The sequence below is a fragment of the Leishmania donovani genome, chromosome 20 (assembly GCF_000227135.1).
Source record: "Leishmania donovani BPK282A1 complete genome, chromosome 20".
Classification (NCBI taxonomy): Eukaryota; Euglenozoa; class Kinetoplastea; order Trypanosomatida; family Trypanosomatidae; genus Leishmania; species Leishmania donovani.
In genome coordinates this window covers 635,148-662,899 of record NC_018247.1, presented here as the reverse complement: position 1 = coordinate 662,899, position 27,752 = coordinate 635,148, and the positions used below count along the sequence as shown (strand labels likewise).

Below are 27,752 nucleotides of genomic sequence, written 5' to 3'. Positions count from 1 at the left end.
CCGGGGGCGCGGCGCGTCGCTGCTGCCGCTCCATCTCCTCGCACAGCATCTTCTTTACCTCCCACACCGTCGCCATCTCGTGGCAAGCAACCACGTAGGTGATGGGTCCCACCTCGCACTGCAGGTTCAGCACTGGACCGCGCTTCAGGAGGCACACGAGCTTTACATAGGGGTCTCCTTTCAGCAGCAGGCACCCGTTGTCGCGCAGCGAGCGGTCTGCATGGATTTGCTGCCGGTTGTGCAGGAGCAGCTGCACCTCCGGCTTCACCTTGAAGTAGTCCTCGATTGCTAGCTGCAACGAGCGCAGCGGGGCGTCGATGTCCATCTCTGTGTCAAAGTACTCGCCATGCGCGTCAAAGACCCGGATCGGCACGATCGGTGTGAGCTGCACCGACACAGGCGTCGTTGCCGCCTCTGGTCGCGTGGCGACGCCGCTCATGGCCACCGAACCGCAGCGAAGCGCGCACGATCGGGGGGAGCAGAGATGGAGGCAGGCACAGACCCACAGGCGGGCGCCGCTGCTCCCACGGAAAGCAATGCAGCTCTATCTGTTGGTCTATGAGTGAAGGAACGGGGTGTAATGTCAGCCTGTGGGGGGGGGGGGTGAAGAGGCAAGCCCTGAGAAAGAAAGAGAGGGTGGAGAGCCACCGACAGGCTCGGCCGTTCTCTTCCCTAGTATGTTTCCAGCCCCAGCAGCGTCCGTCGAGAGAGGGAGGGCGGTTGTTGTGTGTGTGTGTGTGTGTGTGTGTGCGAGTGCGCGCCGTGATTGGCTCCTCAGGCACCGACACACGTGCATAAATCGGGAAGAAGACGCAAAGCACGAGCGAGCGACACACAGCGAGCGCGTGAATGTTGAGGAAGTCGCGCAGCATAGAGGGGCTACACGCACGGATGCTGCTGCGCGCGTCATGGCGGTGTGTAGGGGGTGTAAGTTCGGTGTGCGTCTACTCGCCTCGGAGATGCGCCGACGGCACGCAGCTCCACGTGCACACATTCACACGTCTGTGAATACACTGTAGGCCCCTGCTCTCTAGGGCGTGAGAGCACAAAAATATTTCTCTCGCGAGATGCAGCGCTTCGTCTGCCATCGTTTCTGTTGGTGCCGCATGCACGGAGCCACTTGTGACTGAGATAGGCTGTGCTGGCAACTGCATGCTTCTCTTGTTTCGCTTTCCGCTGTTTTCAAACACGTCCTACAGAAATACGCCTGCGCGTGCACGTACATGCATGCATGCGCACATCAGCGTGGGCGGTTGGGGTAGCGACTGGAGAACGCGGAAAGGAAGGGGCGAGTATGGCTGCCTGGGGTGGGTGTACGCGCCGGCACTGCAGAGGCACCTACTTGCACTCGGCGTCCGTCCTCTCTTCCCCAGCCGACCAAGTCTTTCTATCGCGCCGGCAACCCACACACCACCTGTGCTTCCAACGTCACCTTCGCAACGATCGCTTGCGCTTTTCCGATACCCTACTGCGACGGCGCGGCCTGTTTAAAGCGCTCCTCGCGGCGGCGCAGCGTCTCCTCGTCCACCATGAAGGTTGGCACCGGAGCTACAGGCGCCGCGGGGTCGCTGCTGTTAATGTTAAGACCGAAGCGTGCGGCGCGTCGGATCAGTGCCTCCTGCGTCGCGCTTAGCGGATCCAGACCAGCGGCGGCACGCTTCTTCTCCTCCTCCGACAGGCTTGCGAGGAGCGTGTTCACCACGCTCGGTGGCACGCCGACAGCACGGAGCTCGCCCTCCTCGTCGGGGTGCCACTTGCGCGGCGGCAGTGAGGCCTTGGGCTTGCGCAGGATGCGGTTGAGGCGGTGCGTGTTCTTCGGCTTCAGCTCTACCACCGTCGGCGTGGTGTGGGTGGCAGGAGCGATCTCCTGCGGCGCAGGCATCGACTCGGCCTCGGCGGACATGCTCGTGCGATCTGGTGAATCGCGGAAGGCAGAGGAGAGGGAGGTGCGCGCTGTGGGGAGGCAAACGGAGGAGAGAGCGAGACCAAGCACAAGCGTGTTGCTGGGAAGGGTTTGGGAGTTACACCACCAGCGGCGGGTACGTGTGTGAGGATTTGGGAGGCGGGGTGAGGGAGTTCACGCCCGCGTGTGCGCCAGTTCGTTGCAGAAAGGAAAAGAAGGAGAGAAAGAAGAGAGCACATGACGTCGAGTTTGTGGGCGCACATGCATGTATTGAGAAACGAGCCAGCTCGGGCTCGTATAGCTGCACCAAGAGCGTACGAGGCAGGTGCCTGAAGCCGTGAGACATCATCCGCTTACACAGCAAGCCTGGGCGACCGCGCGCGCTACGCGCGCTCCGTTGCTCACCGGCACACGCCTCCCCTCCCCCATACACACACCATAGGAAGATGTAGAGATGAGATGGGCGGACGGATAGACGCAAACAACGACAGCCGCAACGCCCAGAGCGAGCGAGAGCGTCACGAAGTGCAGCCGTGACCCCCTTCCCTTCTCTTTCCCTCACCGGCGGTGACCGCAAGGTGGGTGTGTGTCGACGAGGAGAACGCAGAAAGTGAGAGAGAGAGGGGCGCCTGGATTGTCCATGGGAGCCGGTGTGTATGTGCCTGAGTGCGACGCCCATCTCCACCGCTGACGACGGCACAAAGCCTATAAGAGAGAACGGCACGCGAGGAGAAGTGAGAGAGTATACTAAAGGAACTCAAGAGGGGCGGTGGCGGTGGATGCGAGATGGATGCACGCCCTCGTGCCCGTCAGCGTGCGTGTGGGAACAGCTAACAGCGTCGCCTGTTCGAGAGAAGCCGTGGAACCGAAAGCCAAGGGCGGCGGTGGTGAGCCGCCGGAAGTCCTTGTCGTGTGTGTGTGTGTGTGTGTGTGTGTGTGTAGCAGAGCACACGGCACGCCACGACGGCATCGTTCGGTTTTGTTTGGGGGGAGGGGGGGATTGCGTGTTTACCTTCATCTGTGTCGGATTCGCAGTCAGCGCGGCCGTCTCGAGTCGCACGAACAGACCCGCTCAGCGCCCCCTTCCCCCCCCCAAAGAAAAAGCGACGCAGTCCGAACAGAGAGGCAAGGGGGCGCGTGTGTGTATATGTGATGAGTGTGTAAGAGCGAGTGAGAAGACAGCAACATCCAAGTAACAAGCCAACGACAACTACGAAACGCTCACGTCGGACTTGACGAGCGCCAAAACACATAATGGAGGCGGGGTGGGAGGAGGTGTGTAGTGCAGTGGTGTACAAGAGAGGCGCGGCGGCGGCAGCAGCGGCGCATCGAACCACACCAAGCAGCCACACGGCACGGAGAGGACAACGTCGGCGTGGCGCACGCGCACACTACTGCGGAATGAAGCCAAAGCGGAAGAGCAGAAACGCTGGCGCCTGGGAGGCGTTGAAGCGCAGCCCAATCGTCTCTCCAGCGTCGATGTCGCGCACCGCGCGAAGCTCCGCACAGCCGCCGACGGCGGCGCCACGCGTGTTCACCTCCACCTGCACGTTGCTGGAGGGGATGTGCGGGGTCATGTCCAGCAGTGGCACTAGCGTGGGGACGAGGTGGTACTCCTCGGCGTCAGCTGGGTTGCCAGTCAGCGAGCTTAGAATGGACTTGAATCGCCTCCGCCATCGCGTCTGCAGGTCAGCTTGATCGACAGCGTACAGTGCCGTGTAGCTGAGGGCGGACCCCACCTGCTGTGGTGCCAAACCAGCCTTCGGCAGCATGTGCATGCGGCTGAGCACGGTGCGCAGGGCCCAGTACGCCACCTGGATGGGCGGGGCCAACGGCGAGCCCCAGCGCCGGAGCAGGTGGTGCAGGACGGAGAGCATCTCCTTCTGATAGTCGTCCCACTCCACGAGCAGCAGCGGGTCGAGAACGTCCTTGTGGCGCTGAATCACCAGAGCGTCATCAATGGCGGGGTGCGGGAGGAGGTTGTAGTAGTCGCTGCGGGGGCTGGCGGGGTTCATGTGGTCGGCCGCAATGAGAAGCGCCAGGTAGAACTGCTCGTGCATCACCGGATCGCGAATGCTGCGGGTGTTCATGAGGTGTCGCACCACATTCAGGCTCGGGGGCTTCATCGCCTGCACAAACGCGTTGTCCTTGATGAGCTGCTCGGAGGAAATGCCGCACGACTGGAGAGGAACCGACATGACAGTGGTGCCCTCCCGAAGGGCGCACTTGGCTACGAGGCCGCGGCACTGCTCCTCGCTGGGGTCCACGGCAACGCAGCCGAACTCCGCGCCTGCTGCGCGCATCTGCTTGCACAGAGCCCCGACGCGGGCAGTGAAGGGCGCAAGCGTCTCGCCACTCGCGGCAGAGCTGGCAGCGGCCGCTGCTGTCAATCGCCAGAAAGAGCGATGCAGCATCGCCTAAAGGTTCCCGTGCCTTTCTGCTATTCTCGCTCAGTCGGCCCCGCAAGGGAGAGGGAAGGGCGGTGTCGTCTCGGAGGACCGCCCGACACGTAGGCGCACGCGTGCAGAGAAGACGGCGCGCAGAGAGGAGGGGAGGGGGGGGGCTACAAGTTTGGCCCAGTGCCCCATGCAACTCGAGCGAGAGGCCGTCACGCAGAGAAGTGCTTGACGTAAAAGAGGGGGAACGAAGACACCTCTGTGTGCGCGTATATGCGAGGGAGGGAGGGAGGGGGCAGCGGTAGAGTGTGTGAGGCAAAGGAAAAGGGGGCGCCGAGGCGGCGCGGCAGCTACAGGATGCGCTCAAGAGAAGAGCAAGACAGCGGCTGCGAGGATCTCGTACTGGGAGGATGGGAGGAGTCCACACACCGCACCCCAGAGACTGCGGTGAGTAGAGATGAATGTGCGGCCGTCACAGGTGGGTTGCCCTTCTCTGCGCCCCCACCACCACCACCACCAGCCCCTCCGCACGCAGCTGGCGGCTGTTGGTGGACGAAGAGGACCGAGCCAAGACACGTTAGAGGTGCTACCTTACTCATATAGAGAGAAGGGGCGAGAGAAAGAGAAGCGAGCAACGCAGAAACATGGGAAGACGGCACAGGACAACCACAGAGAGGGAGGGAGGAGACGTACTCGTGAGGCACACGCGTATCCATCAGCACACACACACACACAGTGAGAGGGAAGCGAAAACGATGCCGATCGAGTGCAATGCACCGATGAAGTGATGCGGCACTTTTCTTTTTCACTTTCCACCGTGCCCGTTTCTGCCACGAACAAGTCAGGACACGTACACGCATACGCAACCACAGCTCATCTACCTCTGCCACAACGCGGCTACATCCTCGTCGTCTAGGATGAGCCGTCCCTGCCGTCGAATCGGAGCCATGCGCCTAAGCGGGCTCTCCCTATCCTTCCTCGTCTCTTCTTCGCAAACGTGCGGCGCAATCGGCGCCACACAGACTCGGGCGGGCCGCATGCCTTGATTCGAGAGGGTCGCGTCCAGGCACCTGCTGGAGGGCGGTGGCGGTGCCGCCTATCGTGCGGGTAGTAGGGGATGGGTCCAGGTGGATGCCGGATGAACTCAAGGAGGAGGTTGGCCAGCTTCAGGCCAGGGCCCTCTGAGGCCCTGCGCATCCTCGCCTGCCTGCCATGCTTCCCCTTGAGTCGCTTCAAGCCGCGGTATTCCATAGTATGGTGTGGTGACTCACCACACGGCAGTCTGGAGGGCTTGACGGTGCCAATTCAGGGTGCTCTCGCCATGCGTCGCACGCGTGCGCTGTGGCGTTGGTCGGTGGGCATCTATCCGCACCTTTTTCGTCCACCACTCGTGCTCCTTGGGCCTCTGGATGCCTTTGCTCGGATGCGGTGCGCCATGCCAGTTGCGCTGCACAGCGCTCGCACTGTTGCATCCTGAGGGCCGTTTCAGAACGATACTGCTGCCTGGGTGGCTCGCTGCCCTCATCGTCCATTGCCGTCCATGTCACCCGGTGCGTGTGTGGGTTGGCGTGCCCGCATTTGCTGCGACAGGTGGGACGTCGACATGAGTCCGTGGCGGCAGGGGGCGCTCCACCCTCCTGCTGAATCCGCACGCCCTTCACAGGGCGTGGGTGTGTCAGGCGGAAGGGGCCCGCGGATAGGCATTTGCCTGCGTACAGAGAGCGCATAGCTTGTCAACCGGAAGGGGGACAGGGGGCAGCGGTAGATGCCCGCCAGATAAGGAGCTCGTGCAGCGCGAGTGAGACGTGCGCGTCATCGGATCGTTGCATGCAAGAGCATCGTGTGAAGCGAGGTGTGGGCCTCGAGAGACCCGCAAGTCTCGCGTGGCACATCGGGCACAACGCCTGGCCGGACACCCTCACAGCAAACAGAGGCGGGGCGGGGGTACGCCAATGTCAGCGGAGCAGCAGGCGGCACGTCATGGTGTTAGTGAAGCGGCAGAGTAAAGCAACCAAAGGGAAGAAGACAGCCATCACGGCTTGCATATGCACATACACGAAGCTACACAACTCACCTGGCGTCGTCACACACACGCACGCACACGCGCGCGAGCACAGGCAATCCGTGGAGGCCACGGCACTGATCACCTCAACAATGAAAAACAATGGGGACAAGGGGCGGATGGGGGGGGGGGGGAACATGATTGAAAACTATAAAGGAAAGGAAAGGAACGACGGCAAGGAGGTATCAGTGCCGCAGCGTGCAGTGGTGCGTACGGGCGGCACTGTGCACGTAGCACATCTCTTTGTCCCGCTCACCCATCAAGAAAACAACGCGCGTGCTTGTGTGGGCGTTGGCGGGTCGGCGAGGGAGGGAGAGGGAGAGAGAGCGGGGTGGGGTGCAAGTCATGAAGGTCGTGTGTACCGTACATGCATCACAAGTATCGCGCCAGCCACGACGTATACGCAGCCGCACAGACGCACATCACCACCAACCAGCTGTGCGCCCGTGGCGCAGCGGCGGGCGCTACAGGAGGCGAACGGAGAAGACGCTGTCATTTCGACCGCACGTCACCTCAGCGAAGGTGACGGAGTCTGCCTCGGACAGGTACGTGTCGCCCAGAAAGATGCCGTAGCGCTTCGCGTCGCGCAGGTCCGGCACGCCCTCGCCCACTGCGCTGCTTGGTCGCTGCATCGCTGCAATCCACTCCCGCAGCGCCCCAACCGGACAGTCCGGCTCGACGGGGACGCCGTAGTGAAAGCGTGTGGGGTCTTGCGGGTCCCTGAGGGTGATGCGCAGCCGGTGTGCGCTGCTGGGACTCTCGACACTGTACCCCAAGGGGCCGCTCTCCTCTCTGTGCCGCCACACGGACGGGGTCGGGTTTACGCGCTCAAGCGAGCAGCTCCCGGGGGTGCAGCTGTTCCTCTGCCGGCCGCTGCGCTGCCCCTGCGTGGCGGAGACGAGGATCGACGCAGGGGTGTGCGAGTCAGGTGGGGTAGGGACACGTGTGGAGCTGAGCACGGCTGGTTCAAGCGTTGTGCTGATGTCTACAGCAGCTGGGGCCGTTTCGGCGGGCAAAGTCATGCTGGCTGCTTGCCTAGGGTCGGAGCCGAGGAAGGCAACAGGCTGGCACGGCACACTCGCGCTTGCACGGCGATTGCGTTGACTGTACGACGCGCCACTACCGCGTGAGGGACCGCCGTTCTCTGGAATCACCTTCGGTTGCCCAGGTGTGTCCCCCACCTCCGCCTTGCCTCGCCCCGCCGATTCGGCCGTGGCGGCTGCTCTCGCAGCCGATAACGGCGTCCAGGCGGTGGTTTCAGCTGGCGTTGTCTTGACCGCTTCCTTTGGCTTCTTGTTGCTGAGGTGCGCCGAATCGCGCCTCAATGCCTTCAGGACCTCCTCGGAGGTGGACAGCGTCAACGAAGACGTGGCGGCGAGCGAGGGCGCGATGAGCGCATCCTTGCCAGACGAGGAAGGCCTGATGGCACCGTGCGCCTTGCGCTGGCGCGACGACATCCGTCGCACGGGGTGAAAGGGCAAGGCGCTGTCAGAAACTTTCATCTTCGCTGTCGGCGGCCCCGTCGAGGTTGCTCGGCTCACCGCTGCGGCGCCATCGGACGACGGCGTTGCCCCCTTGCCAGTCGCCGGTTCTTTGTTCGACTCCTTTGACGGCCTTCGCTTCGGCTTTGCGTCGGCCGCCTCGTCAGCGGCATGGGGTAGGCGAAGCAGGACCCCATCGGCGCGTGCGGCGAGCGGGTCGAGCGGCTCACCGGCGTCGATGGCCGGCTGCAGAGCATCGGCCGCGAACAGCGGCTGCGGCCCCTCGCCAGCGTGATGGGGTGGTGTCAGGGCCGCGGACACCGGGGTGCTTTTGGTTCTGTGCCCGCGTAGGGCGTCGTGCATCTTGGCTACCAGCATCGACGCTCGCCGCGCCTTGGGCGAGCGCGTGGATGCAGTCGTGCGCGCTGCCTTGGCCAGCACCTCCTCCTCGCTATGGAGCGCGTCGCTGCGCGTTTTCGCCGCCGCCGCAGTTGGGGAGCGACGGTGCAGGCGATACGCCTTCCCCGCCGCCTGCTGCGATGCCGCCGCTTCTACGGCGGGAGCAGCGGCGGCAGTCATGGAAGTAGCCTGTAACACCGAAGCAGCTTGTGGTGTAGCAGCACGATGCGTCGCAGTGGGTGTGGCGGCTGCTGCCTCCTCTCCTTCTTTGTCTGCCAAACAGCAGTCCACGTCGATGCACGACTCCTCCACCTCCGCCGCCTCGATGTCCTCCGGCGAAATGGCATTCAGTGGGTCGTCGCGCTCTGTGCTTCGGTGTCGTTCCTGGGACAACTGCTGACGCGCCGTCGTCTCCGCCTCAGTGCGCAGCGCAGCCAACTCGGGGGTCATGGCAGAAGACAGAGTCAGCTCGTGGCCCTCCACGGCGTACCGGTTCGTGGGCGCAGCCACCGAGGCTGCCTCCGCACTGCCGTCCGCCACGCAGGCGGACTGCCCTGCGCCGTAGGTGGGGTTTCGCGCAGTGCCCTCGTTGAAGGCACCGATGCGCTCCTGAATGGAGAGGGCGCTGGAGGTGGTGCTGATGCTGGCACTGCTGTGGATGCGATCGTGGGCGCGAGAGCTCGGCACGGTGCCGGAGAACACAGGCGCAGAGGCGGAAGGGAAGGGCCGGCCCGCCGAAGGACGCACCGGCTCGATGTGACAAGGGATGGGGCGCCTCTCAGCGCTGCTGTCATCCTTCGCCACCTCCAGCGGCCGCGGCACTGTCGCGGTGGCAGCGAGGTGCTCGCGAATGCGCTCGCGAGTCAGAGAGCGCTGGGGATCCTTTTGCTCCGTCCCCGCGTTGCTGCCTGCCTCGACTCGCCTCTTGAAGTAGAAGACGGTGTTCGGCACCACGCGCATCTCGCGGAAGGTTTTCTGCTCATCCTCCACTTCGACATGAGCGACATGTAGGCGGTGCTCGGCCGCAACAGCGAACAGCTCGCGCAGTGTGCCCACCGGGAAGTCCCGCAGCACGCGCAGACGGCGGTATGCGTACGCCCTGGTGGCACGGGATTTGGTGGTCGCGACGGTCGACATGGTCGCGTCCAGCAGTGCCTCGACCGGCACCTCGTCCACCTCCACCGCCTCCGCGAGCATATTGCGGTCAGCGTTCAGGGCGGCGGCAGACATGCAGGCGGCTGCCTTGTCGCGCGGCAGACGCAGGTACACGAGCAAGTACTTTTCGCTGCTGCCAGTGAGGCGGTCGGTGGCGGCGACGGCAGCCGCGTTGGATGGCGAAGGGAGAGGGGAGAACAACAACGGCTCAGCCGCGGCGATGGCGGCGGTGTCGAGAGGGCTGACACCGGCCGGAGGGAAGCAGCAGTTGTTCGCCAAGTCAACGGCGCTGTCGCGACGGCGGCTCGCCATGAGCGACAGCGCTGACGCGGTGCGGCTCGGAGTGCTGATCAGCTGTATCGGAGTTCGCGTCGCGGCACCTGCACAGGGGACGAAGTAGTAGTATCGCGCCTCACCAACGACGCCGGTCCCCGAAGTCGCCGCGGCGGGAGCAGTAGACATCAACGGCAGCGTCGCCATACTCATCAGCCCCATGTCGTGGAAGGCGGAGGAGACAGACTCGGAGTTGCCACCAAGTCTCGCGGCCGCGGGGCTCCCCTGCCGCTCTGTATCGGGGCTGACCGCCGAAGAAAGGCCCGCAAAGCCAGACGAGAGTCGGTGAGAGGCGGGGGTGCCGGAGCACTCAGAGCCACCACCGGCAACGCTCTTGCCCCGCATGCAGGGCCGCACCGTGACCGTCGTGCTGGCATCCCGCCGGCGACTGTCCGGCAGCATCGACACGGCCCCGCGCCGACGATCGCGGACGATCAAGGAGGTGGTAGACACACTCGAGTGCAGGTGGAGGACAGCGTTGCGTGGGACATTCTTCATTGCCGCGTCGAGCCGGAGCGGCGTGTCTTTGTAGTACAGCGTCGCCTTCACGCTACCCAGCTCCGCCGCCTGCTCCTCCGTCACCGCCGCCTCCATCACGTGGCGCAGGACCACCGTGACTGGAGTCGTCTTGCACACGGGGACGGCGAAGACCTCGCCAAACGCGATGATTTGCACTAGAAACATGTCGGCTGCCGCAGCGTCGTCTTTTCCGCCCGCGCGCACCAGCGACGGAGACGAGGAGCGCAACCGACGAAGAAGGGATGCCATGGCCACGGTGCCGCTCTCTCTCTCTCTGTGTATGTTTATATGTATCTGTGTGTGTGTTTGTCTAGTTAGGTAGGGGAGGACGGATGGGCGTGGGCTCTACGACATGTGCACGGATCAATCTAGGTGCCAAGACTACCGCGACAGCAGAGAGATGGACGAGTGTAGCGCGGACAGATCAATGCCTCGTCTGTGCGTGCGTCTGCCTGTTGGTGCGGCAGGAGGAGTGAGGGATCGCACGCGCGAAACCACACACACCTACACACGACGACGGAGGAGGAGGCTGTAAGCGGCAGCCTCCCTGTACGTGTGTACAAGTGTCTGTGCGATGGGCGTGAGCGCAAGCGAAACTCCGTTAGTATAAAAGAAGGGATGCTTGTGTGTTGCGACTTGAACGACAACGTTGAAGGAGGAGGAAGGCGGGGGAGCTTCGGGTGCGTGTGGGTTTCCCTCGTCGCTGTATCGGGGTGTGCTTCTCTCGTCTATGCTGCGGACAGTTCGGCGCCGTTGTGGCCACGGAAAAACGCCGTGAAGTGAGAGGAGGAGACGCGTGGGGGAGAACGCGGGACGGTGGGGGAGCAGGTGTGCCTCAACACTTGAGGGTCCCTTGAAGAACGAAGGTGCAGGCATGAGGCGGTGGCATATGCTGCGCACTCACTGTCACTCCTTCGCCATCACGCATGCGTAAACTTGATGCAGCGGGACAGCAGGTAGGCACCCCTGTGTTGTTGCTTGTGTGCGTGTGCGTGTGCCGATGCCTCTCTCTCGCTCGTTATGCGCACGTGCGGTGCCTGCGGTGCGTCTGCGGCGAGCGAGCATTCTCAGTGGCATCAGCAACAGCGTCAGAGGCACTACTCCACGTCGCCAGAGTGAAGCTGCGAGGGGTGCGAGAAGGACCCAAGTCGGGGATAAAAGGGGGTGGGGGCTTCGCCAACACGCAGGTCGCCATCAACGCCGCCTTGTCTCACAGGCGTAGGGTGCGAGGACGAAACTGCAGTGAGGTCGCCACAGAACTCGCGTTCAGTAACTGCTCCGCCTCGGCCGCCACATCGAGCTCCTTCGCCAGCACCAGTGGCCGCTCCACCCCGTCGAAGAGGGATGTGGCTTCGCAGGGTCGCAATGACTCCTGCGCCGTCAGCAGCCAGTCCAGTAGCAGGTGCGGCTTCATCGCCTCGGCGATGTGCCCACTCGTGCCGTTGGCGGCAGTGAATGGAAGAGTGCGCGCCCTGCCAACGGAGGGGGCCGACGAGGTGGCAGCAGGGGGAGCAGGCATGGCCGCGCGGCTCTGCACCACGTCGCTGTACGTCTCAAGCAGCTGCATCACGGTGGAGCGCCGGGGCTGGGCCAACATGCCTAACGGAGCGAAGGTGGTGGTGTCCCCGTGCGATGCGGAGGGACTGTTCAGGTAGCCGCCGTGTTGCTGGTGGTCCGTGGACAGCGAGGCAGTTGCGTGGCCCTCGTCGCTGCCGTAGGCGCGGGTCACCTTGAAAGATGAGTTCAAGCCGCCCGTGGCGGCGCACAAGTCCACGAGATTCGGAAACGCGGTAGCCGAGGATCGAGATGGGGCCAGCGGTGAGTGCGGATGTGCCATGGGGGAGCAGGGCGACGAGAGCGACGCTTGCGAACCACTGGCAACCCCCGAATCACGCGACGAGCTCGGTGTAACCCCGCCGCACCTGCGAGTGATGCAGGTGGTGGTGATAGCTGAGGTAGAAGTGGAGGGGTGCCACTCCACAACCAGGGCCGGTGGCGGGGCGTTCAGGAGCCACACCAGCCACTCGACAAACTCGGCGAGTGAGACAGAGTCGCCAACGCGTGGTGAGCTGTTGCGGTGATCTCCGAGAGAAGCGTGGTAGTGCTGCACGGTGAGGCCAACGGTGCTCTCGCCTTCCAAGACAGCGTACAAGGCCGCTGCCAGAGCGCTGGCTGGATGGGAAGCGTACTGGGATGCCAAGTGCGACGATGGCGGCGGGCACACCGCCGTAGTCTCAGCGGCGGCGGCGGATAGCCAGCCGTGGGTCGTGGCTGCTGGCACCGCTCGGGCGCTCATGTCGAACCATTCACGCTCGTCAAACTGCAGGTGGATCACGAGAGGCCCTGTAGGGCCCAACAGCACTGCCTGGCCCAGTACCCCCGCAGCTCGACAAACGCCGCAGCACACCGGCGGCAGCCGACAGGGGGCGGCGCCTGTGCCGCTCAGCCACAACGAGGAGGAGCGCACACCGGGCCACAGCCCATCGTGGTCGTGGCCGCCAGGACGCACCAAAGTGGGAGAGTCCTCCTCCACCAGGCAGCCACCTACTGACGTTGCGGGATGCTGTTCACGTAGATGCCGGTGCCGCTCGCAACTGGCCTGCATTGCTGCTGGCCGCGGCGGCTCGTGGTGGGCAGCGCATAGTCCCGTGCCTGAGGTCGGCGCATACGCGCCGCGTCCCGCCACCACAGGCGCACCAGTGACGTCCAGCTGAAAGCCACCGCCCTTCTCGGGCACGCAGCAAGCGATGCCGCGGCCGTACTGGTAGTGCGCCGTGAACGTGTCGCGCGGATGCGCCAGCCCTAGCGATGGGACGCCTCCCTCCATCACGATTGTGTCGCCTAGCAGTATCAGCGTCGAGGCATTACTGCCCACCATGGACGCGGCGCAGAGAGGACACCCCGCAGGGCGACCGAGAGCCGCGTACCGCGGATCTTCGAGGAGCGCGAGAAGGGCCTCTCGAGCCTGGCAAAGCCTTCGATGGCTACACTCGTACTCGCCGGGGCCGGTGTGGTTCAGCCAGCCGAAGCTGTGGCAATTCAGGAGGAGGAGGCGCGAGACGCAGTCCAACGCCGGTGCCACGCTGCCACCCCGTTCGCGATTGTCAGCAGCCGCCTTGGTCGCTGGGGCGACACGGTGGCGGTAGACGTAGGTGAGCAGGATACTGTAGAGGCAGCCAACCCAAGGCAGGTGCTCCGCACCACCGCGCAGCACCATGTACTGGCCGTCGTGCGTGACGATGTGGTGGCCGTAGGTGAGAAGAAGATGAACCGTGATGGGGGAGAGCAGGCGAACCGGCTCAAAGGCGTCGTGTGGGGAGCCGCGGTACTCCCAGCACTGCTGCAGCACGCGCACCGTGTCTCGAACTGCCAAATCAACAGACATCAGCGGCGCCGGTGCCGCAGCGACGGGGCCGCTGCTATCGTCGCTGCGAGCCCGGGCGCCGTGGGGCATGGCAGGACTCGCCGAAGTGTAGCGTGAAGCGGTGGTGTACGACGGAACGGTGGTGGTCTGCTGGAGGCTGCCCTCCTCGTCCTCCTCTGCATTACCGCTAATGTATCCGTGATCGGGCTGCTGCTGTGTCGAGGAGACGCTGTCAAGATACATGAACACCTCCTTCAAGAGCGAGGTGAAGCTGGTGTGCTCCGTGCGGCGCCGCTTCCCTCGGTGAGCGGACTCGGGCAGCGGAGCGGTGACCGACAGTCGGCCCTGCCCCGCCACGGCGTCCCCTCCGCCGTGCTCATGTGATGCTTGCCCCCTGCTTCGTTGGCCGCCGTCGCCGGCTGGTTGCTCGCCGAGATTTCGCTGGGACACGGTGTAGCCTATCGGCGGCAGAGATGCACCCCATCGGTTCCAGTTTACATGCAGCGTCACCGGCGACAGCGATGCTGAGGCAGCGCTTGCACCGCTGGTTGTACCGTCGAGCTGAGTGAGCGGCGGCGGTTGCAACGAACGCGTCGCAGCGTGTCCAGCGACGCTCTCCGACGCCATCTCCAAGGCCATCGTCTCTTCCCCTCGTCGCCCGCTCTTGCGCGAAACACAGGAAAAGGGCGATGGCGGGGTCACGACGGTCTGCGCCTGTGGCGGCAGCGGCTCCCCGCGGTAGACCGATGGGAGGTCCTGCGGGTTCATTCAAGGGGCGAATAAAGCAAAGTAGGTTGCGGTGCCTGTCCCACCAGTGCGGCCGTAGAGAGAGCGCGGAGGTGGAGTTGTGCACGAGGAGCGAGTGCGCGTGGGGTGGAGGTAAGACGCCCTTGAGAGAGCGCCGGTCGCATACACGGGCGCTGATCTCCACACACTGGCACGCACTGGAGCGTTTGCCTCGGGAAGGGGTGGTTCCGCGTGTGGCTGTGTCGTCTTTTCCTCACTTGCACTACCGCGTCGACTCTCTCTCGCTGTTGATGTGCAAACGCGATGCTGCGGCTGCAAAGTCGTTTCTGTGTTTATGTGCGCCTGTGGGTTTGTCGGTATATCGGTGTGTGCGCGGCTAGGTTTTCTGGGGGCCGACGATGAACGGTGGCGCGACACTGAAGAGGGAGAGTTGTAGTGCAAACACTGACGCACGCGCCACACAGAGAGACACCAGCATACACGCATGAGCTGTCCTTGTAGTGTGATGTCATGGATGCGTGCGTGTTGGGTGCGAGCAGAGCAACACAAAACTCAGCGTAGAAGAGGAGGAGGAGACGAAGCAGGAAATGGCGAGCGCTTCGAAGCAATGGCACACCATGCACTGCTCGTCTCTCGCGGCTGCCAAGCCCGGCTGACAAGAGCGCATGCCACGGCACCAGCCACATCGAGCGCACGCACCCTCTCAGGGTACGCAGCATGATCCTCGTACCTCAGTGTCTCATCACTAGCGCCGCATGCACACAAGTACACCGCGCTCCTCCCCCACCTCCCCAAACTGTCACGTACGTACATAAAGAGAGAGGGAAGAGGAGGTGTGGCAGCTCCATTAACGGCAGCCGCAGAAGTGCTCAAGCGGCGCACACACGCCGCGACGAGTCGCACGCTTGTCAAACTCCTCGTTGCTTTCCTTTCCGCACCGCTCACGGCACAGCACAGACAACATCATCCAAAGTGAGGGAGGAGACGACTCCACCACCCCCTTCCTCCCCTCCTCAACCTTCTCCCTCCTCCCTTCCGCACTCTGCCGCCTTTGTCCTTTCTCACGTCGCGCGTCAGGACGAGGAGGAGGGTGAGAAGAGGAAGGGGCGCAGCCATCGCCAAAGGATAACGACGCGCGAAACGAAGAGGGGAGGGAGGAGGCGGTGAAAGAGGGCCGAAGAGGTGAGCAGCTGCACTGCCGAAGAGAAAGCGATCGCGTGTGTCTGCGCACGTGCCTGTGAGCCGGGGCGGCGGGGGGGGAGGAGTGAGACAGACGCAAAGACATGCGCGTGTGCTTCCTGACTTACATCGGCGTCCATAGGAGTAACGAGAAAAAAACAAGGCGAGAGGAGAGAAGCACTAGTCACCGTGGTCGGCGTGCGGCTGCACTCGCTCTCCCCAACCCTCCTCGCGAGACGCCTACGCCAGGAGAGGCGAAGAACGCTTCAGGGAGGCGCTAAGGCAAGCGCCGCGTGGCACACACACACACACACACTCTGCCTCTCGCTCTTTTATGTCCATCATGTATATGTACATTGTGGCAACAAAGGGGGGAAGGCACCAGCGCGCGCGAGAGAAAGAGGAGGGGGCGAGGCGCAGAAAGGCACTGTCAAGACGGGGGGAGGGGGGGGGGAGAGGATCACCACTCTTCCTCTCTCTTCTTCTTCCCCATCACACAGACGCACTCGAACACAAATCACAAGCGTCAACGACTCACCCAACAACACACAAGAGCCGCCAACTCTAAGGCGGCGGACACCAAATCCATATGTGTATATATAAACAGTAATGTGCAACGAAGGGGAGCACTTCGATGGCGACGGCGTACCGACAGCACAGCAGAGCAGGCAATGACCAGAGGAACACCAAAAGTCACGAGTGCGTGCACGACGAGCAGCGTGAGTTGGCGTGGCCGTGCCGAATGGCGGCTGAGCATCAGCGACGCGTCCTCCCTCGCTAGTGCTGCTGCACGTGGTAGTTCTCGATCTTCTCGATAAACGTCTGTGCGTACTCTGGCGAATAGTATTCTACAATCTCCGGCGGGAAGCAGCTGTTGATGATCTGGATGGACTCGGCCAGGGAACTACCCGGCTCAGCCTTGATGCGCTGCACCGTGGCCAGGCCGCGGTTCGCCACGAACTCGCGCTTCGCGGCCACGTCGGTGGGCAACACCTTCGCGTACTGGCCACAGACGTACTTGAGGACGTCCTGCGGCGCATCGGGGTGCAGCAGCGGTTCTAGGGCGGGCAAGTAGACACAGTGCTGGATGATAGCCTTGAGGGCGCGCTTGCTCTTCGTCTGCAGGTCGTCGGAGCTGCTGGGGCTGAGGTACACGTCCAGCAGGCGAGGAAGCACGTTGCAATCAGCCACCGCCTTGGCGTGATCGGCGCTATGGCGGCCGAGCTGCCCCAGTGACCACGCCGCGGCGGCACGTATGTGGTCTTCAGCCTCTTTCTCCAACGCGTCAGCCAGCGGCATGATGCCGTGCGCCACGATGACGGCAAGTGCCAGCGTCTCGGAGAAGGCGGAAAGGTAGCCGAGCGTCATAATGCCCGGCAGGCGCGTGCTGCCTTTCGTCGTGGTGGTGTATTCCACCAGTGCGCCCACGCCGCCGGCGTTCACCACGAGCTGCGCCAGCTCTGGTGTGTGCTTCGCAATCTCGCGAATGCACGTCGCCGCGTTCTTCTGCACCACCTCATCGCTGTCGGCGAGCAGCAGGAAGATCTTTGGAAAGATCTCTCCCTCGACGACCAGCTCCGCCAGCTCAACGCTGTGCTTGGCGATCTGCGCCAGGCACTGGCACACCTGCCGCTTCAGCTTCGCGTCGCTGCTGGCGATGAGCGGCGCCAGGTGAGTGATAGCGTCCTGGTCAACAATGGACTGGGCCAGCTCTGGGCTGTGCTTGGCGATATCGCCCAGCGTTGAGGCCGCCACTCGCTTCAGAGACAGTTCCGGCTCCTGCACGCACAGCACCAGCGGCGGTACAGCGCCTTTGTCCACCACCTCCTGCGCGAGATCTGCGTTGTGGCGGGCGACGTAGCCTAGAGCCCACGCGGCGCTCTCCTTCACGGTCGGATCGAACTCCTCCAGGCAGCCGACGAGCGCCTCCACCGCCTGGCTGTCGGCGACAGCCTGGGCAAGCTGCGGAGAGTGCCGCGCCACGCTGCGCAGCACAAACGCGGCTGATTTCTTGTAAAAGCGATTCTGGTCGCCAAGCGAGTACACCAACTGCGTCAGCACATCTCCAGAAACGACGTTCTCCGCCATCTCCTCACTAGAGTTCGCGAGGCGGCCAATCGCCAGCGCGGCGGACTGCTGCACCGACGGCACGCTGTCGAGTAGCAGTGGGCGCAGCAGCTGCATTACACCTGCATGCTGCAATGCCTCGATGTTAGCCGGCTTGGAAGCTAAGTCCGCGATCGTCTGCACGAACCTGACGCGTGCCTTCTGGTACTCGTCGAAGGTTTGCAGAATAACCCGATTCGACATGCTTTGGGTGGCGGAGAGGAGAGGAGAGGAGAGGAGAGGGCCACTGTGTAGCGCTGATACGTGTGCCCGTGTAGTTTGTGTCTGTGTCGAGGGGCGCGTGTGGGCACGGCTATTGAGTGGGGACGGGGAGAATCACTTCTGCAGCGATGTCAGCAGCAGCCGCAGCAGCAACAGAAGGAGGACAGGGGGGGCAGAGACAGAGAGACAACGATCTGCACGATGGCAAGCAAGGATTGGGCAGAGGGGCCCAGGAGGGAAGCAGATGCGAAGTAAAGCACACAGAAAGGGGGCAGAGAGAGAGAGATGCACGCCGCGTCGCGAGAGCTCGCGCTGTTCCTCAATGATGGCGGTGGTACGCGCTGTCGTGACGGAGAGCGAGCTGAGCATGCCTTGATGCATGAGTGTTCAGGTGAGCCAAGAACACCATTCATCGTCAGTGCCGCTGGTGCCACACCACCGCGGCCCCAAACATAGAGGGGGAGATAAGAGAGGGGTTGACAGGAGTAGTGCCCATGCGTTAGTGTCCCCCACCTTCCACTCTCGCTCAGCCTACAACCATGGCTGGCGTACCAAAGCCATCTCACGGCGATAGTGTGACGCCTCCTCGGGCGTGCGTACACACTTTCGAGGAAGTGTGCGCGCGGCACCGTCATGCGTGCGTGCGTGTCTGCCGGCGTATGTGCTGTGCGGCGTGCTGTATACGATAGTGAATGGCGAGCGGATGAAGCAAGGCCGACGGAGACGGAGAGAGGCACGTGTGTATGTGCATGCCTGTGTCTGCGCGTTCTTCTACGGTGCATGCTGCTGGCATTGCAAGTGGTAAAGCAGCTCGTTCATGCGGGCTCGCTCCGCCTGATGCTGTACCGCGTTCGACAAGAGCTGCTGCTGCATCAGCTGGAAGAGTTTGTGCACTTCTGCGTTCACAAGGGCCACCGCGGACGGAGTCGACTCACGGTGGAGCAGCACCGCATCCAGGTGGACCTGGATCGCCTCCCTGGCTCGCGCCTCCGACAGATCAAGACGGCGCTGCAGCTGGCGCACGGTGTCGCGCAAATGAGCGACCGAGTTCTCGCCAGCCGCATCGCCCTCAACGGTACCGTTGCTGCAGCGGTCCATCCTCTCGCCCTTCGTTTCGGCGTCCCTCCAGCTCGGTGGCGCCTGTGCCGGTGGTGCTGCCGCTGCCCCGCTCTTCCATGTCTCGGGTCTGGATTTGTCAGGGGCGTTTTCGCAGGTGGTGGCGTTGACCGCAGCGGGCGGCGACGAGGCGGAGTGGGTAGTCGCAGGAGAAGCGGCCGCCGCAACGCGGAGCTCCTCCCTCAGCTCCCGGACGGTTTTCTCGGCTGCGTACAGTCTCCTTGTCAGTTCCTCCTTGTGTGCCTCCAGTCGCCTCACCTCGGTCTCTAGCTGACGCGAGTGAGCCGCAGCGCCCTCGGCCGAGGGAGTCGCAGGTGCTGCAGCTTTCGAAGCCGATGAGACCACTGTGGGTCGGCAGGAATGGTCACCGTTTAGTCGTGAGGCCGAAGGTGCCTGGCGCTCTTTGGCGCTCCCCTCTTCCCCATCAGCGTCTCGCACTCCCGCCGCCTTGGCTTCGAGCTCCGCGTACTTGTGCGTCCATGCTTCCACTTCGCTCTCCAGTCGTCGCGATCGTTGGCGAAGACGCTGGGTCACGGCTGCGGCGACGCGCAGTTGTTGACGCAGCTGAAGTGGCGAGAGAGACTCGATCTCGGCATCCGTGTACGTCTGCAGCGCGGCAGCGTCGTCGGCTCTGTCGCTGCTGTCGACGCGTTGGAGGCTGTGCAGGCTGCTGAAGCGCGCCGCACCAGCATTCGGAGTTGCAGCGGGCGTGGACGAGGTCAGCCGACCATGGGTGTCTAGCGCGTGTTTGTGGCTAGATGGAGCGGTGGTGCGATGCGCCGTCGCCGACGATGCTCGGGTTTCCGAGGTTGAGTGCGCTGCAGGCTCGGACGACTGTGGCGAAGCCGAGGTGCGCATGTTTGCCTGCAGGTTCGCGAAGAGGGAGAGGGCGTGTTGTGCCTTGGCTGTGTAGGACGCGTCACCGCCAGCCGCCGCCTCAATCGCGCCACCATTGCCGGTGGCGCGATTGATGCCCGTGCCCGCTGTCCAAGCGGGCACGGCGGTGGTGCGCATTGGGAAAGAAGAAGCGAGAAGTGCGGTCAGGCGGGTGAGGAGTTGTGCAAACAGGGCAAGCCCCCCCCCCCAACGTCGTCTAAGGCTGTCCTTGCTTTGTTGTCTCTCCTTTCCCCGAGTCGGGGGTTGCACCTGCAGCAGCGAAGTAAAAATTCGCTGAAAGGAAGATATGTTTAGCGGTGTTGGGACGAGAGAGGCGGAGAGCGCAGTCGTTGATGTGGCTATCACGTGTGAGTGTCTCGTTGTATACCTCTTCGGGCGGGAGTGTTGGTGTCTGCATCCGCTGCAGACTGTGGCAGGCAGAGGATGATCCAAAGGATGTGAAAGCTTCTTGACAACGGAGAGCACAACGAAAAGGTCTACGATTTGCTCACACAGCCGTGGTGCATGGAGCTGCGCACGCGCACATGCACGTGCCGTGAAGAACGCAGATGCGCTGCACCCCCCCCATCCCCTCCCCTTCTCCTTGTTTCGCAGACGTCCGTGATCCTCCTCCATACCACTCCGCACCTCCCGCCCCCACCTCGTGTGTGTGCACGTGGAGAAGCGGAAGCTGGTAGAGGCAGAAAGAAATGTGTGCGCACATGCGGAAATGGACAAGTGCCCGCGTCGAGTCGTTCCAGGTGGTGATGGGCCGAAAGACGTATCGGCAACTGTGCGAGCGCCAGACCATCAAGTCTACACGCGCAGAGTATGCGGGAGTGGGTCCATCGAGAAGCGTCGAGCCCACGTCGCTCTTCCGCCCATTGTCTCGACGACCGTTGCATGCACAGTTGCAGCACCGGAAGCATTATTCGATTATGCACCTTAACATATAGTGCATCGCAACCCTCTACCGGCCGGTGCGCTAGGCACGCTGCCTTCAACGGCGTGGCAACCCGCTCTTCTTCCTCATCAGACTACCGCTGCCTTCATCTCTGCGGGCATTTGTGGTGTCGCACGCGGAAGGGCAGACATGGACGTGCCGTACACACACACACATCGGAGAATGAAAGCATAGACGTGAAAGGAGCAACGTGCACAAGTGCGACAGACACACACACACGCCAACGCAAGAACGGGCGAGGGAGGTCGCATCGGTGGAGGTCTGCGTCAGCCGCAGCAGTCCTGGTCCCCCTCTCCCTCTTCCCCCCCCGCCTTGCTCTCAGCCTCGACCCTCTTCCAGAAGATGCTCTACGCTTGTCGATAGATGATTGGAGAGCGAAAGGTGCGTGGCGGCGACGCTGCGGCGGACGTTGTGCTTGAGCACTGCATCGGTGCTCTTCGAGCGACACCAACTCCTACTGCTGCTGGAGGTGCACTGCCAGTGGCTAGCGAGCCGGGTCGGCGAGATGATGCTGCCGGCGCCCGTGCCCACGCATCATCCATCGTTGCATTGCCTCGCCCTGCAGCAGGCGCCGGCGTTGTCCACGTTGCCGCCCCACGTGCTGGTGGCCAGGCATCTCGAGGTGTACCGGAGCGGTCGACAGCACCGCCGCCACCGCCAGCAGTGTCCTCTGCGGAGAAGTTGTCCGACGTAAATGGGAAGGAGAAGAGCGAGGATGACAACGGCTCGTGCCGACCTCCGCGTACGACGGGCGCATCCGTAGATGGCACACCACCACCAGCAGCTGCTAGGCCGGGACTCGGTATCGGACTGAGATCGCCCTCACATGTGCACCACGCCTCCAACAGAGCTGGCTCGTCCTCGCCGTCGCCGGCGGCGTAGTCGTCCTCCTCGGCTTGCACGTCCTCCTCCGCTGTGGCCAGCAGCAGCGGTGGCGCCGGCACGCGTGCCCGACCCGCAACGCTACCCTCCCGCCTCGTCGCGCTGCCGCAGGTGATCGTGGAAGAATGTAGCATGGCGGATGCCGCCTTGAAGAAGCGCTCTGCTGCGGTAGAGGTGCTCAGCCTCGCCGCAACGGGCGATGGAGACGTGGCGTGTGGCTTCACCGAGGGTGTGTAGGAGGCACTTTCAGCAGGTGGCATCCATAGCGGCGGCGGCGGGGTGAGCGGTCGCGCCTGCTTCACACGCCAGTGCACCAGCTCCTCGACGGACGGGCTGCAAAGCACGCGAGACGGGGTGCTGTTATCCATGGCAGCCGCGCGCGTCGCGTTAGGAGTGTGATCGGTTTTCGGGGGTGGTGGTGTCTGCGGACGGTCGCTGTGCGCGCGATCCTCCTCCTGTGCGTAGCTGCTGTCGGCGCCCACGGATAAGGGAGAGGTAGCGGTATGTAACGCGGGGAGCAGTGGTGGCGGCGCAGGCGTGGGCATTGCCGTCGCTGTCACCTCTCCTGTCGCGCTGGCTTGCCCCTCTGCGCCTCCTGTAGAGACCGCCACAGCAGCCTCGGCAGCCGCAATCGTGCGCACGCACTGCGACGCTTTTTCTTCCTGATCGAGCGTGCGAAGCTGGTACATTAGCAGCTCCTCGCGCAGAGCATCGTTGCGGCTCCAACTCTCCTCGAGCTTGGTGTGCAGCTCCTCCAGAAGCTGTTGAAGCACCTTCAAGTGCATCCGCGCCATCGGTGGCAACGTCGCCAGGGGCGGTAGTGGAGGCGGTGCGGCCTCCGGCATCGCGACAGCGGTCGCGGGTCGCGCTGCCATGACGAGCTGTTCGTCTGCGTCAGAGGCAGCAGCGAGGGTAGTCGTTGATGTGGTGGTGGGAGTGCCTGGTGAGGGAGCAGTGGACTCCGCCCGCATCGCATTTTCGCCATCCTCGTTCCGTGACGGCGCAGTGGATAAAGACGAGCCCGGCTGTGACGCAGACCTCACAAGCGCGTCCGCACTCACCCGCTCCAGACGGCTGATCGCCTGCTGCAGCGCGGCAGCTAACACGCTGTTGCGCTCCTGCAGGATCTGCAGCTGCTCCTGCTGGGCCTCCGATGCCAGACGTTGCGCCTGCCGCTCACGCACCAACTCATCGGCTCGGTCTTGCAAGTAGTGCTGGACGGTGTAGACGTCCAGCGAGGCAGCGCGGGCGGCACCATCTGCGTTGCCTGTCGGCGTAGAAGCAACGGTCGCTGGAGCCGTGTCCGCCATGGCGCCGTCTGCGCTTGCGCTCCCGGTAGGAAGCAGCCACGTACGCACAGTTCCGTCGGTCGCTACCGACCACGCGCGCTGCATGCAAACCTGATCCATAGGTTTCACAAAGAGTGTGAAACCACAGCCGCGACGCCACGGAGCCGACGACGTCGACGGAGCACAGCGGTGACGGGTGGCACGCAGGAGGTCGACGGCGTCGCGCACCATCACCACCACGTTCGCAGGATCGCCGCCGCTCATCGAGTCCTCTGCATGGCCCCTCCCACTCTCCAGTAAGCCGGGTGGTGGGTAGCTGATGGGCAGTACCTCCGCCACGTTGAACGTCTCTGCACTCCACGCCACCACGCTGCCATCCGCTTGGCTCGCCCATACCAGCGCCTGCCCAGGTGAACCGGGCGACGGAACGCTCGTCAGACTGTGCACCGGTGCCGCAGAGGCGGAGCGCAGGCAGCGCAGAAACTGACCTGTTTGTGCCTTCCAAACGAGAAGACGGCCGTCAGCGGTGCCAGCCCACAGTTGCTCCGCCGGCACAGTGCTGCCTGTGACGCAGAGGGCAGTGACGGCCACATCCACATGTGCAGCGGCGGCGGAGGCAGCGCCGGCAACACCACCCCCCTGCCGCAAGAGTGCCACGGGCACCCGATACGCACGCAGCACCTCCCACCCCCTGCAGAGCCGGGGTTGCGCGCTGTCTGGAACGGGTGCCCCTTCCTCGAAACTCGTCGAGGTGCCTTTGTTTGCCACCAGCGCGGCGGCGTTCGGGTCGGCAGCAGGGGCGCTGTCATCAGCAGCAGAGGTTGTGAAGCGGGAGAGAAACACGACGGCGCTCCCTTGCGCATCCGTCTCCCCGTCTTCGTGGCTTGGGGCACCGGCCGCAGAGACGTGCGGCTGCACAAAGCGGTGCGTCGATAACACGCAGCATGGGGAGGTTGACGGGTGTGAGAGAGCGGCGGCCGTCATCACCACCGGCGGGAACGACGACGGCGGCGATGCCTCCTCGGCATCCTGAACCCTCGTGTTGGCCAGAAAACGCTCAGGCAGCGACAGAGAAGCGTATCTGGAGTCCAGCAGCAGCACCGAGAGCCGCGTGTCTGCCTCACCCCCTCGACAGGCGCCCTCGCCCGCCTCAGCCATCTGCAGGCACCACAGCGCCACTACGCCGTCGGCATCCAACGAGAGCAACGCGCCTGCGAAGGCGCCGGGTGCCGTCGACGCTGGCTCTACTGCCGAGGCCGGCGCACGCAGCGGCAGACAACTCAGCAGCGGGGCTTCGTGGTATACGCACGTGGCGGACGGCAGCTCCACCAGCGACTCCCCAACCAGAACGTAGAAGCTAATGAGTCCGCTGAGCTGACCAGCCACTACGACTGCGCCGAACGGCTCGGCCGCTGCGTCATCAGCTGCTGACGCCCACGCCAAGCACGACACCTCGCCACCATCGCGCAGTTGCTGCTGATGGCGAATGGCGCCAGTCTGCTGCTCGCGTACCCGCAGCCACCCACCCGACTCCGCGGTCACCACTACATGGCCGCGCCCTGGTGCAGCTGAGTAAAGGGCGGCCACAACTGTGTTGGGGCACACAAAAACACCGGTGTCAACGACTTCGCTCTGCGGACCCAGAGTGCTGCGCACGCGAGGTGCCCGGCGACCCCCACGGCCGGCCGTCGATGCCCAGCGGGCAGCCGCTGGCTCCAGTAAATCGAGAGGCATGCGCGACGCATCGTCTAGTGGTGCGGACGAGGAGGCGGCCGCATCCGTGTGCGCGACCACAGGTGAGGCGTAGGGCGATCGGGCGTAGGATGGAGACACACGACGTAGCAGTGGTGGTTGCTGCGAGGGAACGGGACTTCTTGGCCGACCCGTGGCCGCACGGGCTGGCAGGTGAGCAGTGTGATGCACAAGAAAGCTCGACGGCATGCCGAGGGACGAGGATGTGGGGGTGCCATTGATGGTGGCGGTGGCCGTGCGCTTGGTACGTGCTGGGGAGCCGCGTTCCGCCGAGCCTTCCATCCTCTCCACCCAACGCCCAAAGACGCCTTTTTCGCTCACTTCGCTGAAGCCGAGCTCTCTTTCGCTTGTCTCTATGTCTATGTGTGTGTGTGCGTGTGTGTGCGTGTGTGAGCGCATTCGATTCGCGCTCTTGTTTCGCTGAGTGGGGGGCGACCTCACATCCCTACATGCGCATATGTACGTGCCTATGTCCCCTTTCTAAGCGTGGTGGGAGAGTACCCCTGTGAATCTCAGGAGGAAAACGGGGGGGGGGGGGGCGTTGTCGAGCTGGCCACATCAACACCGCAGACAGACACACAGAGACACCTGCACCGGTTCTTTCGGCAGTTGCCGGGGAGAGTGCGCCAGCACACGCGCGCTCGCAGTACAACGAAAGCAAAACGGGGAAGAAAAACGGGGCCGCCAAGCAGCGTGGCACACGGTCAGTAAGCGCGGAGAAGCAGAGGACGCCACACGAAAAAAAAAACGCGAGAGAGAGAAGGAGAACCAGAGGGACGGAGTAGAGTGCAAGAGAGATGCATCAAGCGCGAACAACAAAAAGAAAAATGAGAAAACCCCCAAATTGCCTCAAGCCCGCGATGATGAGCGAAGAGAAGGCCAAGTGCCGGCCCATAAGCGGTCGAGAGGGTATAGAGTGCGGTGACAGGTCGTCGACTCACATGGATGCTGCGAGCGACCACTCATCGCCTTCTCCAAGAGCTGTGGTCTTCTGCTTTCCATCGTACAAGCGGAGGGAAGGGAGACGATGAGGGGGTGGGCTTACTAAAATCAACTTCCTTCTCATGTGTTCAGGGTACACGCGCGTCAGCATCTGCATTATTTTCTACTTGATTGCTTTGGAGTAGTGTCTGTGTGTTTATCTTAGAGTGATTGCGCTTTTTTTTCGTCAATCCTTGTCGAAATGATTTTTTTTCTTTTTTGACCTGTATTGGTCTGTCTAAGCCATCCGTGTCTGATCGGGAGTCTCATCACGGGGCGAGGGGGCCGGGGGATTGGCCAGCGACGGAGCACGTATGCTCTGTGAAAGTGAATGAACCGTCTTGGTCGATGTGCTCGAGTGAGCACGTGTGCAAGGGTATCCTCCTCACCGAATGTCATAGAGCGCACGCGCACTCCAGCACGAGAAAGGCAGAAAACACAAAGAAAAAAAGAAAACAGAAGAGGGAGAGGTGTGTAACACGCGTCTCCGAGGCATCGACAACGACAACGACCACAAAAGAAAAATCCCACCAGAACATGTGCGCGATGTAACTTTTTTTGTGTGTTTTTGGTTTTTGGTTTTTGTTTGTTTGTTTTTTCTGTGTGGTGAGGGGGGAGTGTGTGTGGGGGGGGGGGAGGGGGGGCCTCTCTCTCTCTCTCTCACCTCCTCTTCCTCCTCTCTACCCGTGTACGGCACAGTTGGCACGGCGGTTCGCACGGGGAAAAAGGGGGACGGCGAAGGGGGCAGGGGGGCGCGTGCGAGCAGCAATGTGCAAAACGGGCCGACACGAAGGCGCAGCCGAGGAGAATGAGCAGCAGCAGCAGAGGTAGCGGAGGAACAAAAAGGGAAAAAAGTGTAGACGTGGATAAGCGTCATATGTGTAATAACGGTAGTCATGGCGGCGGAAGGGGGAGAGTCGGGGTGGGGTCGAACCGTTTCGAGCGATACTTAAACGGGCAGTGAGGATGTCTAGCGCAAAAAAAAAAACATAAGAGCGAAAAGGAACAAAGAAAACCATTGTAGTAAGACAGAGATGAGTAAAGAAACAATGTCGCACACACACGCACACATATAGATATATGCATATCCATGTATGTATACGTATATATCTATATATCCCTACCCAGACATGCATATACATATATACGTGTGCATAGACCATTCTCTCTTTCTCGTGTCTGTTATCCCTTCCTTTCTTCGCTTCCCTGCTCCACCACGCATAGACGCGCGTGCACATCCGCGCAGAGATGCACACATGCGCACGTGCGTATGACCGGAACCACGGAGTGGTGGCGCAGGGAAGGCCAAACAACATTCAGCACACAGCATACCAATATGGAAAAAAAGGGGGGGAGGAGGCCATGGAGGATAACGAGTCATAAAGTCCGGAAGAAAACTCCAAGGGTGGGAGGAGTAAGGGAAGAAGTAGAGACAGACAGAGACGGGCTTCTGTCTGTCACGTGGTGTCGCGATAAGGCGCGGCTACTTTGAGAGCGGCTGCCGCTGGAGCTGCTGCTGCATGTAACGGCGCGCAGCAGACGGGTGGCCGTACAACACGCCGCCTGCGCTTTTGCCCACCGAGTTAAAGGGCACGGTGATGAACCGAGGTGGTTCGTACGGGAAGTGGCGGAAATGCTTCGCCGCCGCTGAAGTCGATGTCTCGCCCGTTGATGCGGTTGAAGCGCGTGCGGACGCGCACGCCTTGTCGTACGCCTCGCGAAGCTCGGCATCCTGATAGGCACGGCATAGTACGGTACGCGGCTCCTCTTGTTGCTGGTGCGACTGCGGGTAGGGATGATGGTGCACCGCACCGCCCGCGTGGGGCGGGACTGGACGCTTCGCCTTGATCTTCCCCTCGATCTTCGCCGCGAACTGGCACCCCACCAGTGCGGGGCGCAGGCGGTCCTCCACGCGCTTGAACTCCATCGGGTTCGTCACAACGCCGATCAGCGCCTGCACCACAAAGTTCCCGTACAGATCGCCCACCACCTCCTTCAGGGCGGCTGGGTTGAAAACCAGCTCGTC

The 27,752-nt window shown here is 62.8% G+C and overlaps 8 protein-coding genes across 8 annotated transcripts; all 8 read right to left on the bottom strand.

Moving 5' to 3' along the window:
* Position 1: 1 nt before the first annotated feature.
* LDBPK_201500 (hypothetical protein, conserved) lies at positions 2 to 439 on the bottom strand (the record flags this gene model as incomplete). The annotated part of the gene is made up of 1 exon (XM_003860443.1): positions 2 to 439. A coding segment is annotated over one exon (438 nt), but the record flags the coding sequence as incomplete, so codon positions are not given.
* Positions 440 to 1,465: 1,026 nt separating this feature from the next.
* LDBPK_201490 (hypothetical protein, conserved) lies at positions 1,466 to 1,903 on the bottom strand (the record flags this gene model as incomplete). Its single annotated transcript, XM_003860442.1, has 1 exon — positions 1,466 to 1,903. One exon carries the CDS (start codon positions 1,901 to 1,903, stop codon positions 1,466 to 1,468), a length of 438 nt encoding a protein of 145 aa, XP_003860490.1.
* A 1,391-nt stretch (positions 1,904 to 3,294) lies between these two features.
* LDBPK_201480 (hypothetical protein, conserved) lies at positions 3,295 to 4,029 on the bottom strand (the record flags this gene model as incomplete). The annotated part of the gene is made up of 1 exon (XM_003860441.1): positions 3,295 to 4,029. The coding sequence occupies one exon, from the start codon at positions 4,027 to 4,029 to the stop codon at positions 3,295 to 3,297; it is 735 nt and encodes a 244-aa protein (XP_003860489.1).
* Positions 4,030 to 6,825: 2,796 nt separating this feature from the next.
* Positions 6,826 to 10,497, bottom strand: LDBPK_201470 (hypothetical protein, conserved; the record flags this gene model as incomplete). Its single annotated transcript, XM_003860440.1, has 1 exon — positions 6,826 to 10,497. One exon carries the CDS (start codon positions 10,495 to 10,497, stop codon positions 6,826 to 6,828), a length of 3,672 nt encoding a protein of 1,223 aa, XP_003860488.1.
* Positions 10,498 to 11,458: 961 nt separating this feature from the next.
* LDBPK_201460 (hypothetical protein, conserved) lies at positions 11,459 to 14,251 on the bottom strand (the record flags this gene model as incomplete). Its single annotated transcript, XM_003860439.1, has 1 exon — positions 11,459 to 14,251. One exon carries the CDS (start codon positions 14,249 to 14,251, stop codon positions 11,459 to 11,461), a length of 2,793 nt encoding a protein of 930 aa, XP_003860487.1.
* A 2,064-nt stretch (positions 14,252 to 16,315) lies between these two features.
* LDBPK_201450 (axoneme central apparatus protein, putative) lies at positions 16,316 to 17,848 on the bottom strand (the record flags this gene model as incomplete). Its single annotated transcript, XM_003860438.1, has 1 exon — positions 16,316 to 17,848. The coding sequence occupies one exon, from the start codon at positions 17,846 to 17,848 to the stop codon at positions 16,316 to 16,318; it is 1,533 nt and encodes a 510-aa protein (XP_003860486.1).
* Positions 17,849 to 18,637: 789 nt separating this feature from the next.
* On the bottom strand, positions 18,638 to 19,996 carry LDBPK_201440 (hypothetical protein, conserved; the record flags this gene model as incomplete). The annotated part of the gene is made up of 1 exon (XM_003860437.1): positions 18,638 to 19,996. One exon carries the CDS (start codon positions 19,994 to 19,996, stop codon positions 18,638 to 18,640), a length of 1,359 nt encoding a protein of 452 aa, XP_003860485.1.
* A 1,173-nt stretch (positions 19,997 to 21,169) lies between these two features.
* Positions 21,170 to 24,934, bottom strand: LDBPK_201430 (hypothetical protein, conserved; the record flags this gene model as incomplete). Its single annotated transcript, XM_003860436.1, has 1 exon — positions 21,170 to 24,934. The coding sequence occupies one exon, from the start codon at positions 24,932 to 24,934 to the stop codon at positions 21,170 to 21,172; it is 3,765 nt and encodes a 1,254-aa protein (XP_003860484.1).
* Positions 24,935 to 27,752: the final 2,818 nt, after the last annotated feature.